The sequence below is a fragment of the Furipterus horrens genome, unplaced genomic scaffold (assembly GCF_987537825.1).
Source record: "Furipterus horrens unplaced genomic scaffold, mFurHor1.1.pri manual_scaffold_6, whole genome shotgun sequence".
NCBI lineage: Eukaryota > Metazoa > Chordata > Mammalia > Chiroptera > Furipteridae > Furipterus > Furipterus horrens.
Window position 1 is genome coordinate 85,726,190 of NW_028327176.1, and position 14,956 is coordinate 85,741,145.

The window sequence follows — 14,956 nt, forward strand, 5'->3', positions numbered from 1 at the left end:
GCTGCCAAAATGAGGAAACAAACATGGCCCAAATAAAAGAACCAAACAAAACTCCAGAAGAATTAAACAAAATGGAGACAAGCAATCTACTAGATGCAGAGTTCAAAATACTGGTTATAAGGATGCTCAATGAACCTTATAGTGAAAATCTCAACAGCATAAAAAAGATCCAGTCAGAAACAGAGGATGCACTAATTGAAATAAAGAACAATTTACAGGGAATCAACAATAGAGTGGATAAAGCTGAGACTCAAATCAGCAATTTGGAATATGAGGAAGTAAACAACAGGAAGAAAAAAGAATTTGAAAAAATGAGGATAGTGTAAGGAGCCTCTGGTACGACCTTCACATCTTGGGGGTGCCAGAGGAGAAGAGAGAGAGCAAGAAATTGGAAACCTATTTGAAAAATAATGACAAAAAACTTCTTTAATTTGGTGAAGGAAATAGGCATGCAAGTCCAGGAAGCACAGAGAATCCCAAACAAGATAAACTCAAAGAGACCCACACCCAGACACATCATAACCGAAATGCCAAAGATTAACTACAAAGAGAGAATCTTAAAATCAGCAAGAGGAAAGCAGTTAGTTATCTACAAGTGAACTCCCATACGACTGTCAGCTGATTTCTCAAAAAAAACTTTGCAGATTAGAAGGGATTGGCAAGAAATACTCAAAGTACTGAAAAGCAAGGCTCTACAACCAAGATTACTCTATCTAGCAAAGTTATCATTTAGAATCGAAGGGCAGATAAAAACTTCGCAGACAAGAAAAAGCCAAAGGAGTACATCGCCAATAAACCAATAGTATATGAAATATTAAAGGGTCTTCTTGAAGAAGAAGAAGAAGAAGATATGAACAATAAAATGACGATAAATACATGTCTATCAACAACTGAATCTAAAAAACAAAAGTAAAAAACAAGCAGAACAGAAACAGAAACATAGAACATTTTGATGGTTGCCAGATGGGAGAAAGTCAGAGGATGGGTGAAGAAGGTGAAGGGATTAAAAAGTATAAATAGGTAGTTACAGAATAGTCATGGTGATGTATAAAGTACAGCATAGGGAATAGAATAGCCAAAGAACATAAATGCACAACCCATGGATATGGGATTGCCTGAGGGAGTGGGGAGGGGACTGAGTGAAGGGGGAGTAAAGGGGGAAAATTGGGACAACTGTAATAGTATAAACAATAAAATATAATTTAAAGAAAAGTAAAATCCACTTGACAAAACCCAAATGAAAACTGAAACTTTATCTAAATAAGTGGTTTTGCAATATCTTGGATGGTTGGTGGGTTTGTATGCCTTAGATGATTCATGCAAGAGCATGTGCATGGGTGTGTGTCTATGTGGGGGCAGGGCTGGAGCGGCATGCAAGGGCTGTGCTGGACACACACTGACTGGGTGGTTGTATTTGGATTAGGGCACAGGTTTCCCCCCTTGGCTCTGATCCCAGTCCCTGACTGTTTTCTCCTAACAAGAGGCCATCCCCCTTCCCAGTCCCTAGTTTTCTTCTCTGGTAGCAAGTGAAACAGCTGCTGAGCCAGCTTTGGTTTTCAGGAAGTCAAATGACCTTTTCCCTCTTCTGCTGGCTGCCTGTTCCTGCCTGAAGGTGGACACCATGGGCTCACTGATGGCTCTGCTCTTCCTGCTGCTCCTATACCCAGGTAGGAGCAAGGGGCGGGAGAGGATGTGGGGTTCTGTGGGCGAGGCCACTGCTGCCCCCGTGAACTTGTATGCTGGTAGCAGTCTTTTGCTTTCCTTTTCTCATCTCCAAGCCCAGGGTTTAGGACAGTGACTTCCTTCTTACTCCATTTCTGTGTCTTGTCCCCATGCCCACAGGCTTGGCTGCAGCTGCGCCCTTCTGCCCTCAAAATGTGAAAATCTCTGGCGGCAATTTCACCCTCAGCCATGGCTGGGCCCCTGGGAGTGTCCTCATCTACTCCTGCCCCCCTGGCCATTACCCATCCCCGGCGTCCAGACTGTGCTTGAGCAACGGACAGTGGCGGACACCAAGATCTGCCCCCTCGAGAAAGGCAGTCTGCAAACGTGAGGCTCCCCGAGGGCCTCGCTCAGGGTACCCTGCTAGCTCAGAACCTCTATTTAGGATTTGCTGAGGGTGAGGCTTAACCTGATTAGATGGTGTGGGGGGGATGACAAAGCTGTTTTTCCATAGGGCTTTGCAAACTAGTGGGAAAATGTTGGCTTCTCATAGCAGGGCGTTGGAGGCAAGCTTTGATGGGGATTGTGGGGTGCTAAATGCTAGGGATGGTTTTCAAAATACTCAGCAGCTGACTGCATGGTACTGGCCATTCAGAAAGTATGCTGCTCTCTGGATGGTCTTGGAGCCCCTGTTGTGCCCACTCATGGGACATCTGAGGACCCAGGGGAGGGGCTGGGGTGACGTTGGTCCTCAGGGGCTGATCAAGTGGTTATTTATCAGTTTATTAGTTTGAACTCTATGAAATTGCCAGTGTTCACCCAATTTCCAGGAGCAGCAATTTCATGGGCATCAACCCAATACATAGCCAGCCTAAGTGCTACCTGTCCATCCCTATATTCCCATCCCCCTCTCTCTCCAGCTGTTCGCTGTCCAGCCCCTGTTGCCTTTGAGAATGGCATGTATACCCCACGGCTGGGGTCCCACCCCGTGGGTGGCAACCTGAGCTTCGAGTGTGAGGACGGTTTTGTGCTGCGGGGCTCACCTGTGAGGCAGTGTCGCCCCAATGGCATGTGGGATGGGGAGACAGCCGTGTGTGACAATGGCGGTGAGTGCCCTGAATGATGGCTGCATGAGGGCTGGGAGCTTCCAGGAACCCTGGAGCCAGATGTGTCCAGGGAGCCTCCGTAGAGACAGAGGCCTGGTGTTTGTTTCTAGTACCAAAATAATATTACTGGATTTTGGTAAATTGAGATAGACAGGTCACACATCACCGGCCTCTAGGGAGTCTGACCCAAGGCAGTTGGTTCTAAGCTTCAGGCCCAACGTAAAGGCTCCACACATTCTAGCTTTTTCAAATGCCTTAAAGCAAGATATTGGTATTCAGGCCACATGGGATTGCAGGGATGAATGATATGCTGAGAGAGTGTCATGCTTAAGTGCCTTGCCTCTGCAGCTGGATTGGGTTCAAGCCTGTCTCTGACCTTGACAGAGGTTATTTATCCTCTCTAGGCCTCAGTTTTCACATCTGTAAAATGGGGATAGTCAGCACACTTACTAGCCCCATTTTACAGATGTGAGAACTGAAGCATTGAGAGGTTAAATGAGGTTGTCATGTGCATGAAGTGAATTGATATTAGTAAGCATCTAGAACAACCCTTGGAATCTGATAACTGCCACATACACTTTTGTCATGGTTATTACTGTCCCAGTGAATGGTGAGGGGCTCTGCTTGACAGAATGGGACTTCCTGGGTTCCCTGGAGTCACATTTGCTTGTGGGTTTTGGAAGCTTCCTCAATCATAGTTCTAAGCACATAATACAGAAGACACAGAGTCTATGAGATAACAAGACCGTTCTCTCCCCCAGTGGCTGGTGGCTTCATACTCATGTTCTTGACTCTGCCAAATAGTCAGTTATTCAAACATAAATACAGTATACAAATCTTAAGTATTCAGCTTGATGAATTTTTGCACATGTATTAACCCATATAATTACCACCCAAGAGAAAGAAACACATCCAACAGCTCAGGAGGCCCTTGTCCCCTCCCACAAGTAATCACTCTCTGACTTTTGTCTCCCTGGGTCAGTTGAGGTTGTTCTTACCCCTCCTACACATGGAGTTACACAGAATGTGCTCTTTTGCATCTGGCTCCCTTTATTCAACATTCTTCCTGCGAGATTTATCCATGTTGTCCTGTGTATCCACAGCTTATTTTTTATTGCTGTGTAGTTCCACTATATGAACATATTATAATTTAGTTATGCATTCTTTTAGTGGGCATTTGGGTTATTTCCAGTTTGGGGCTGTTCTGAGGAGAGCTCTCTGGGCATGACTTCCATGCACTTATTTCTCTTGAGCATATTATCTAGCAGTGGATTTACCAGGTCCCCATCAGCATATTTAGTTTTAGTAGAGGCTGGCAGGCAGTTTCACTGACACTCCAGCAATATAACCAAGTTTGGTGGACTCACATCCTGCCTGACCCTTGGAATTACACATCTTTTTACTTTTAGTCATGCTGCTGCATGTGTAGTGAGGGCTCCTTGTGGTTTAGTAAGTGCCAATTTCTCTGTGGAAGTGGGCTTCTCTGCTGACATCTTCCTTGGGCTCTGGGATGGATGTACACTGAGTCCCTGGGCTGGGATTGGGATGCTTTAGCTCGCAACTGAGGCCACTGAGCTCTGAACATTTGGCCCTCCTTAGGGTTTTCTATCCACACCCGATGTGGAGACCAAGGGGCCTGAAGAGGCTCTGAGGGACTAGAGAAGGGGAGGAGCTGGAGGGACTGGGCGGGTAAGCAGGGTTAGAGGTTGAGGAGGTGAGTCCCTGATTACCTCCATCTTCCTTTGTTCACTTGTAGCTGGCCACTGCCCCGACCCAGGCATTTCAGTGGGTTCAGTGCGGACAGGATCCCGATTTGGCCTCGGGGACAAGGTCAGCTACCGCTGCTCCTCGAATCTGGTGCTGACAGGGTCTGCGGAGCGGGAGTGCCAGGGAAATGGGGTCTGGAGTGGAACAGAGCCGATCTGCCGCCGTGAGTAGCCATCCTGACCCTCCCAAGACTCCTGGGCACCCAACCCCCCAGCCCTAGCTGACCCTAGTGACTCTTCCCACCAGAACCCTACTCTTATGACTTCCCTGAGGATGTGGCCCCTGTCCTGGGCACCTCCTTGTCCCATCTGCTTGGATCCACCAATCCCACACAGAAGAAGAAAGGTGAGTGCTTGTGTCAGGGCAGCAGGCTTCTGGGCAGGCTTAGTGGAAGGTTAGCCTCTGGTGGGCTCAGCATGGCTGAGTTGACTGGAGGGGAGCCAGGGAGGCCTGAGCCCCTTAGCAAGAGAACAGACCAGAGGTGGAAATCTGAATCCTCCCCTTGCACATTTCTCCCAGAAAGCGTGGGCCGAAAAATCCAAATCAAGCGATCTGGTCACCTGAACCTCTACCTGCTCCTGGATGCCTCTCAGAGTGTGAAGGAAGAAGACTTCAATATCTTCAAGAACAGTTCCACACTCATGGTGGACAGGGTCAGGAAATAGAAGCCTGGGCACAGAGCAGGTCTTCCTGCACACTGTCTCTGTCTCCTTCCCTTGCTCAGAATCCCATTCACAGCCTACCTCTTCAAGTAGTCTTCCCAGATTATATGCATGCCATGAAGGAATCATGGGTTCAATTTATAGTGTCACATTTTTTTTGTTCCACAAGCACCTACTATATATCAGGCACTGTGCTGGGTGCTGGGTGCTGGGGGACACCAGAGGTAAACAAGACTGAGGTCCTAGTTTCTAGGAATTCATCATCTAGAACAGTGGTCTCAACAGAGGGGTACATAAAATAATCCACTGGATATACAGAAAAATACTGGTACCCCCCATTAAATAATTTTAGTTTAACTTAATCAATAACTTAATATTTAATTATTTGAAAGCATTTCAATATTTTGTATGTGTTTATAGTGATATACTTTATAAATATATGAGTATAATTTACAAGTATATATACCTTTATTGGGATATGTGCTCAAAATGTCCTTACTAATGAGATGCATGAACAGAAGAGTTTAGAAGTCATGATTTAGATTCATTGCCCACATTTTGCTTGATAATTATGCTTTTCACTATAGTTTATGTGCGGTTGATGTGCTCCTTTGTCTCTTAGGACTTAAAGTTAAGTAACTTACTAAACTATGAGGATGCAAAAGGTGACATTGGGTGCCTCAGAGCTGCATCAGCAGGTTCAAATTGTACCTCCACCTCTTACGAGTGATGTGACCTGGGGCAAGGTAACAAAGCCTCGATTTCCTCATCTGTAAAGTAGGGAGCATCATGCCCCCCTCACAGAGTTGCTGTGAAGATCAAATGAGGTGTGAGCCTCTCAAAGAGAGTAGATGGCCAGCAAATGTCAGTTTCCGGTGTCCTTCCAAGCAGTAGTTTCTTAATAAATTTCTACACATAGATCTTGCCTTTGTCAGTCCAGGTTCTCAGCCTCCTTCAGGGCCCTTTGCTTACTCTCTTATCAGCAACTCTTTGGTTTTGGGGACCCTCACACTGCCTCTCACTTCCCTTCACAGATCTTCAGCTTTGAGATCAACGTGAGTGTCGCCATCATCACCTTTGCATCAAAACCCAAAGTCATCATGTCTGTCCTGCATGACAACTCCCGGGATGTGAACGAAGTGATTCACTGTCTGGAAAACATTAACTATAAAGGTATGGGTGTCATCAAATGAAAGTGATGGGAGGGGTATGGGAATGAGTCTCCTGCAGACAGATCTGGACAAGTTAGAGAGAGGGGGGCCTCTTGGTGGCATTCAAGTCTCAGGGCTCTGAGGCTCTGGTTCCTTAGGTTTCCAAGTCATGTTCATGGTGGGGGAGTCCCTGCTCCTGCCAACTCCTGGCTTCCTCTAATGTGCTGCATATCCAGTGTATCATGCAGGTTTTGACTCCCTTCTGATGCCAGAACCACATGGCCTGGGTTCCATGGCTCAGCGCCATAGTCCCCTATGTCATGGTAAACTTCCTGGACATAGGCAGCAGATGTAACATGATCCAGGTTGTTTGGAAACTCCATCTTTCCATCTGGGGACTTTATTGTGGCCTTGGATTGGGGTTATACAATGAGCACTTCTTAGGGGAAGAGCAGCTCTTTGTGCCTGAACATGCAATGATGCCAAATCTCTATCTGGATATCCAAGGTCTGAGTTTATCAAATAATGATAATTTCATTCCCAGTGGTTAGGGGAAACAGAGTGATTCCTTTCTCCCTAACTCTTCACATATTCCAGACCATGAAAATGGAACCGGGACCAACACCTATCAGGCCCTCTATCGTGTCTATATCATGATGAATAACCAAATGCAGCGCCTCAGTATGAACACAGCAGCCTGGCAGGAAATCCGTCATGTCATCATCCTTCTGACAGATGGTGGGTGTCACTGCCTCTGGTGAGACTGGCACAGAAGGGGCACCGTGATGGGGTCAGAAGGCCAGCGTACTGGTTCTTCCTCTGCAACTTTGAGCCTCTGTTCCTTATTTATAAAGTAGAAATAGTGTTAAAAAATAGAAATACAGTCAACCTTGGTTCTTAACCATCTTGGTTCTTGAACAATTTGATTCTCGACCAAATTGTTCACAGAAAAATTGTCTCAGTTGTCTAACAAAACTTTGGGTCTTGATTCTCTACCCAACAATACTTCCTTTTTTTAAAAAATATATTTTATTGATTATGCTCTTACAGTTGTCCCAAATTTTCCCCCTTTGCTCCCCTCCACCCAGTCCCACCCCTTAGTTCATGTCCATAGGTCGTGCATGTAAGTTCCTCGGCTTCACCCTTTCCTATACTATTCTTAACATCCCCCTGTCTATTTTGATCTACCAATTATGCTTCTTAATCCCTGCACCACTTCCCCCTTTCTCTCCCTTCCCTCTCTCAGCTGATAACCCTTGATCCCCGTACCTATGATTCTGTTCCTATTCTGGCTGTTTGCTTAGGTTTTTTTTTTTTTAAGTATATTTTATTGATTATATTGTTAGAGTTGTCCCAATTTCTTTTCCCTTTGTTCCCCTCTTCCCAATACACCTCTTCCCTACAGCAATCCCACCCCTCTTAGTTCATGTCCGTGGGTCGTGCATACAAATTCTTTGGCTTCACCCTTTCCTATATTATTAACTTCCCCCTGTCTATTTTGTACCAACCAATTATGCTTCTTAGTTCCTGCACCATTTCCCCATTTCTCCTCCTTCCTCCTCCCAGCTGATAATCCTCCAAATGATCCTCATACCTATGACTCTGTTCCTATTCTGATTGTTTGCTTAGTTGAATTTTGTTTTTATTTTTTAGATTCAGTTGTTGATAGTTCTGAGTTTGTTGTCATTTTAATGTTCATTGTTTTGATCTTCTTTTTCTTACATAACTCACTTTAACATCTCATATAATAATGACTTGGTGATGATGAACTCCTTTAGCTTTCCCTTGTCTGAGAAGCACTTTATCTGCCCTGCATTCTAAATGCTAACTTTGCTGGATAGAGTAATCTTGGCTGTAGGTCCTTGCCTTCCATTACTTTGAATACTTCTTGCCGGTCCCTTCTTGACTGCAAAGTTTCTTTTGAGAAATCAGCTGACAGTCTTATGGGTACTCCTTTGTAGGTAACTCTCTGCTTTTGCTTCCTATAAGATTCTCTCTTTATCTTGAACATTTGGCATTTTAATGATGATGTGTCCTGGTGTGGTCCTCTTTGGGTCTAGCTTGTTTGGGACTCTGTGCTTCCTGGACTTGCATGTCTATTTCCTTCATCAAATTAGGGAAGTTTTCTTTCATTATTTTTTCACATAAGTTTTCAATTTCTTGCTCTTCCTCTTCTCCTTCTGGCATCCCTATGATTTGTATGTTGGTACGTTTATAGTTGTCCCGGAGATTCCTAGGCCTCTCCTCATTTTTTTTCAGTTCTTGTTTCTTCATTCTGTACTGTTTGACTGTTTATTTCTTCCTTCTGTTCCAAATCATTGACTTGAACCCCTGTTTCCTTCCCTTCACCATTGGTTTTGTGTGGATTTTCCTTAATTACACTTAGCGTAACCTTCACTTCTTCCCTTATGTGTTTGCCATACTCAGTCATGTCTGTCAAGTCTGTGAGCATTGTTATCACCAGAGTTTTGAACTTCACATCTGTTAGCTTGGCTATCTCCTCATCCCTTAGTTCTCCCATTAGAACCTTGATCTGTTCCCTCTTTTGGGTCATACTTTTCTGTCTCCTCAACTTGACATCTTCCTGTGTTTGACTCTGTGTCTTGGGTAGAGCTGTTGCACCTGTTACATTGTAAAAGGCAGAGCCTTAGGTATTCGTCAGTGCAGGGCAATTCGTTTTACCACGTTTTGGCACTGTATGTGGGGGAGGGCTCAGAGAGGGCACTTGCCCCCTTTTCAGGCACTTCACCTGCTTCCTGTATGGGACCGGAGCCCCTCTAGCTGTTGCCCTGGTTGTGGTTTCCACAGTGAGTGGGTATACGGATGTTCTAGGACTGTGGGGGCCCTCTAAAAAAAATGGACTCTGCTAGAGACCGGCGGTTTCTTCTGCCGCACCAATCCCCACTGGTTTTCACAGTCAGAGGCAATGAGGTTTTATTTTCCCAGACACTGGAACAGTGTGCTGCGTCATGTGGCCTGGGGCTGAAATCTTCCCCAGGTATCCTGCCTGACTTTTATAATGTGTGATTGACTGTGCTTTCTGCTGGCTATCCACAGCCATTGCCTTGCTGCTGCTGCTGCCACTGCTGCCACTACACAGTGTTCTCTCCGTCCCTTCTCCACCCCTCCTACCTGTCTGGATGAGTATTACTTCTTTATATCTTTGTTTTTTGGACTTCCATATAGTTCTATTTTCTCGTAGTTTTGGTTGTTTTTAATTTTGAGATAGATGTATTCTTTCTTTTGGTTGTGGAAGAAGGCAAAGTGTGTCTACCTACACCTCCATCTAGGCTGAAAGTCCCGAAAACCCTTTCATGCTGATATCTGTATGATTAGTCATGTGTATCTCAGGAGACAAACAAAGGAGGTTCAGTTTTTTAAAACGTTGCTTCCTGAACAGTTTTCTAGAACAAATTAAGTTCAAGAACCAAGGTTCCATTGTAGTTTTGCAGGTGACAATGGCAATGACATTGATGATAACTGCTTTCCTTTCCTTACACCATTTTTATGGAGGGAAATTTAAGTAGTTTGTATAAAAGTGCTTTTTGATTGTAAATTTTAGTTATTGTCACTACCTCAGAGGTCACCTAGAGTGAACTGGATTGGGGCGTGGCTCTAGAGCTGTGAAGTTGAGGAGCAGAAGGAAGGGTGACTGTGCAGTGGATCTGGGCTCTGTCATTGATCTCTTGATTTTGTTTACATTACATCGCCTGTCAGGGCTATGTTCTTGTCTATAAAATGAGGATATCCACACTCCCTGGGGTTTCATGAGAATTAAATGAGATAAAGAAAATGAAGCTCTTGGCCCAGTGCCTGGAATACAGAGAATTTCAGTAAAATTTGGGCAGGAGTGTTAGTGTTGAGATCCCCAGGATGAATGCCTCCCCGCTTCTCCAGAGCTGTGGGGAATCCTGATATCTCCACCCAAACAAACAATTATTTTCCCTCCCTGTTCTAGGAAAGTCCAATATGGGGGGTTCTCCCAAGCCAGCTGTAGACAAGATCAAAGAGATCTTGAACATCAACCAGAAGAGGAACGACCATCTAGGTGAGACTCTGCTCCCAACCCCACCTCTACTGCCTCTTTAGGGGGCACAAGACCCAGTGTCAGTGGTTCCAGCATCTTTCTAGTGAGAGTACCTCTGCCCCGGCTATGTCATTCTGTTTGAAGGCAGCTGAGTGTCATATTGAAGAGTTTGAAGTAAAGCTATTCATGGTTTCAATTATGGTTTCATCTTTGATTGGCTGTGGCTGTGGGCTGTTTCTTCACTTGTAATAGGGGAGCCTTGTAGGCCCATTGGGGCAAATATTCAGGTGTTGCCTGGCACAGTGTATGTTAGCAGTCATCATCTTCATCATCATCATCATCATCATTATCCACCATTTTATGTTCCACAAACCTCTCCAGGAAGAAAAATCCTAGATCCTTGTGGGGACTGTCCCTGGCATTTCCCCCTGTAGCAGTATAGATAAGTAACTAAAGATTTGGCAGCTGCAGACTCTAAAAAAACAATTCTTCAGGTTCAGACTAAATACAAATTGTACTGACCTTTGACCAGAAAACAATTTCAGAGAGAAATGCTCCAGATAAGGAAAGGCAGCTTGTCTTGAGCCTCCAAGTTTCACTTTCCCCTGGTCCTGCCTTTTCTGTCTCCCCTTACCAGCTATGCCCCTCCTTCCCTCAGTGGAAAACTCTGGCCTAGGGAAGGCAAAACCCAAACCCCATTCCCTCACTCCTTAACACCACTGGGCCAGGGGGAAATGTTCAAAAACACTTTACTGAAAAGAAGCAGGAACTGAAAAGAAATAGTCAGAGAACATGCAGGGCATGAGAATAGGTTGCTGCCTGAGGGAAGACTTCTCTCTGAGCATCTTACTCCTTACACTCATCTACTAAAATGGGCCATGAGAGTGCAAAGGGTGGGAGGAGGCTGGACTCTAGGCCCCACTGGGGCAGTTATGACTCATACCCATGCTCACTTGGAGATTGTGCCTGGATGGTTGTGTGGGCTGGGTTTTCAGTGGGAGGGGTGGCTCCAGGATCCTCTCCCAGAGCCTACAGTTTTCAGAGGAAGACTAGATCTGAAGTTTTGCCTCCATGCTATGTTCATGAGTTATTACTTATTTAGTCATTTAAAAGTACTTCTGAGAGCCTCTCCTGGGCTAGGCACCATTCTAAAGATACAGCTGTAAACAAGACAACCAAAAATGCCAGGTTGCATGGAAATGTCATTCTGGAGGGACAATGTATTAGTCAGCTAGGCCTGGTCAACAAATTATACAAACTTGGGTGGCTTAAAACAACAGAAATTTGTTCTCTCATGTTCAAGAGACTAGAAGTCCAAAATCAAGGTGTCATCAGGGTCCTGCTCCCTCTGGAGGCTCTGCCAGCCTCTGGGGGCCCAGGTATTCCTTGGCCTGTGGCAGGGTACCCCAGTCTCTGCCTCCAATTCCAGATCTCCTTCTTCCCTCGGTCTCTCTGTGTCGTCACAGCACTCTCCCTGTGTGTCTGTGTTCCAACTCCCCTCTTCTGATAAGGACACCGGGCATCAGATCAGGTCCACCCTACTCCAGGATGACCTCATCTTGATCACATCTGTAAAGACCCTATTTCCAAAGAGAGTCCCATTCACAAGTACTGGGGGTTGGAACTCGAACATATCTTTTTGAGGGACACAATTCTACCCATTGTCAGCATTAAACAAGAAAAATCAGGAACTCACAGGGCATGGTAGGTGGTGACACATGCTAAGGTACACCATGAAGCCAGCGGGGAGTGGAGGAGTCTAGGGCATTGCAGTCTCAGACAACGAGGCCAGGGAAGGACCCACTGAGATAGTGATGTTTGAGTCAAGACTTAAAAAGGTAAGAAAGTGAGCCATGTGGGAAGTCTGGGGAAGAGTGAACTATCAAAGGCACAGTCTGTGCTAAAGGCCTCAGGTGGGCGTGTGCCTGAAAATTCGAGGAAATTCATGAAAGCTGTGAGCCTGGAAGAGAGTAAAAGGTACACAATTGTAGGGAATAAAGTCGGACAGGTATGGGTTAGAGTTGAGGCTCATGCAGGGCTTTGTAGGGCACAGTGAGTTCTAAATACAGCCTCCTGCCTCACGGGGTAGCCCCCAAGATACAAAATTCTGGTGACTTCTTCCTCCCCATCAGACATCTATGCCATCGGGGTGGGCAAGCTGGATGTGGACTGGAGAGAACTGAATGAGCTGGGGTCCAAGAAGGATGGCGAGAGGCATGCCTTCATTCTGAAGGACACACAGGCTCTATACCAGGTCTTTGAGCACATGCTGGGTGAGTGAGCTTCATTTATCCTCTCCAGAGTAGGGAGGGCACTGAGGAGCCAGCCGGTGGTCCAGGTTGGGAGCCTGCTCACAGTGCCCATCACCTGCCTCCTTCCCTATCTGCTCCTCATTCCCACAGATGTTTCCCAGCTCACAGACACCATATGTGGGGTGGGGAACGTATCAGCTAATGCCTCTGCCCAGGAAAGGACACCCTGGCATGTCACTATCAAGGTACCAGGAAGGAGGGTTGGGGCTTGGATCCCAGAGGTGAAAGTGGCCATGGACCAGAGACACAGCAGTGCCTGAAGATCATCCATTTCCCTGCAGCCCAAGAGCCTGGAGACCTGCCGGGGATCCCTTATCTCAGACCAGTGGGTCCTGACTGCTGCTCACTGCTTCCGCAATGCTGACAAGGACCATTCCCTGTGGAGGGTCAGCGTGGGTAAGGCAGGGCCTCCACCAGGTTCCTGAACCTGTGGCCAGAGCTCCCAATCCTTGTCCCTAGCCTCTGGCCCCTTCAGGAGCCCTGGCCTACCCTAATCTGCCATATTGTTTCCAGGGGATCCCAACTGCCATTTGGGCAAAGACTTCCAGATTGAGAAGGTGGTAATCTCCTCTGGGTTCGATGTTTTTGCCAAGAAGTATCAGGGAATCCTGGAGTTCTATGGTGATGACATTGCCCTGCTGAAGCTGGCCCAGAAAGTGAAGATGTCCACCCATGCCAGGTGCCGACATCTGGGGTATAGCACTCTGGGAGCCCTGAAGGAGGGGGCACCAAGGATTAGCCTCCGTGACTCCCACTCTTCTCCCCAGGCCCATTTGCCTTCCCTGCACAGTGGAGGCCAATCTGGCTCTTCGGAGGCCACCAGGCAGCACCTGCCGAGATCACGGTGAGTGCTAGGACTTAAGGTGCATGAGGAGCTGGGACCAAGACTTGGTGTTGATAGCATAGGCTGTGTTCCCGTCCCTAGGCCAGGAATCTGGATGCTGGGTAAAGGGACCAGCACCAACCTCCCCTTCTCCTTGACTACAGAGAGCTTACTTCTGAACAAACTGAGTGTTCCTGCTCATTTTGTGGCCTTGAATGGGGGCAAACTGAACATTAACCTCAAGACAGGGACAGAGGTGAGAGTTTCAAATCTGGGATGCTGTGAGGGGATAGGGTTCCCCTGGGCATCACCCAGAATGTCTCTGCCTCCTCCAGCTCTGGCTGCTTTCTGCATCTGACCCCTAGTAACCCTTCCTCCCAGGCCTAGTTGAATTTCTAGGTGTCCCCTGGGCCTTCTCATTCCATCTTTCTCTCTTGTTCCACTCCCATTGCAGTGGACAAGCTGTATTAATGTTGTCTCCCAAGATAAAACCACATTCCCCAACTTGACAGATGTCAGAGAGGTGGTGACAGACCAGTTCTTATGCAGTGGGACTGAGGAAGATGACAATCCCTGCAAGGGTGAGTGGCTCCCACCCATCCCCCACCCCTGGAGCCTGGATGCCAGAGGGGAAGGCCGCCTGTGGCTAGTACGCATGCCAGCATGTGGGTGCACTGCCCTGATGACAGTGGAGAAAGGCAAGTCAGGACGACAGTCTCTTGTCCCTTCTTTCTGCAGGAGAATCTGGGGGAGCAGTTTTCCTTGAGCAGAAATTCAGGTTTTTTCAGGTGAGGTGAGAAGGGAGACACTCGCAGGACTGGGGTTACAGAATCTTGGCTTTGTGTGGGGAGGAGGGAGGCCTTTGAAGGAACTAGGGAGGTTGGGGCTTGGATCTGGGGCTGTGGCCATCTCCTGTCCCATTCTCTCTTCCAGGTGGGCCTGGTGAGCTGGGGTCTCTACAATCCCTGTGGCAACTCCAATAAAAACTCCCGCAAGAGAGCCCCCAGGGGCAAGGTCCCACCACCGCGCGATTTCCACATCAACCTCTTCCGCCTGCAGCCCTGGCTGAGGCAGCACCTGGAGGGCGTCCTGAACTTTTTGCCCCTCTAATCATGCCCACTGACCCCTTTGTTGGCCTGCAGAACCTGCCATCTCTTCCATGTCCTACCTCTGAATTTCTGCCTTCAACCCATGACCCATCCTCACTCCTCACCCTGAGTCAGTCCAGACTCCAGGAATCTGGGACAGTGCCAGGTCCACCCTCTGCTTTATATGACTCACTCTCTTTTCCCTTTCACGTGGTATTTTCCAGCTATGAAATTAATAAAAATCAGTGATTTCCACATCTGTCTGTGCCTCTGCCTGGGAAGAGGGGGCAGGGCGGGGAAGTCAGGAGTGATTCCAGGAATCACAGGAGGCAGGTCAGAGACCCTGCTGGACAAACAG

The 14,956-nt window shown here is 47.0% G+C and overlaps 1 protein-coding gene across 2 annotated transcripts; it reads left to right on the top strand.

Annotated features, from left to right (window-relative positions):
* The first annotated feature begins 1,406 nt into the window (after positions 1 to 1,406).
* Positions 1,407 to 14,853, top strand: C2 (complement C2). Of its 2 annotated transcripts, XM_090282133.1 has the most exons (18): positions 1,414 to 1,667; positions 1,843 to 2,049; positions 2,583 to 2,768; positions 4,525 to 4,698; positions 4,782 to 4,880; positions 5,055 to 5,188; positions 6,232 to 6,370; positions 6,946 to 7,086; positions 10,307 to 10,396; positions 12,508 to 12,648; positions 12,778 to 12,872; positions 12,969 to 13,083; positions 13,201 to 13,366; positions 13,455 to 13,531; positions 13,675 to 13,766; positions 13,965 to 14,091; positions 14,249 to 14,298; positions 14,444 to 14,853. In XM_090282133.1, exons 1-18 carry the CDS (start codon positions 1,622 to 1,624, stop codon positions 14,618 to 14,620), a joined length of 2,256 nt encoding a protein of 751 aa, XP_090138259.1. In that variant the 5' UTR covers positions 1,414 to 1,621; the 3' UTR covers positions 14,621 to 14,853. The 2 variants fall into 2 exon arrangements, 1 of the variants encoding a protein (XP_090138259.1); XR_016511996.1 differs by lacking the exon at positions 14,444 to 14,853 and having other exon boundaries at positions 1,407 to 1,667; positions 14,023 to 14,091.
* The last annotated feature ends 103 nt before the right edge of the window (positions 14,854 to 14,956 follow it).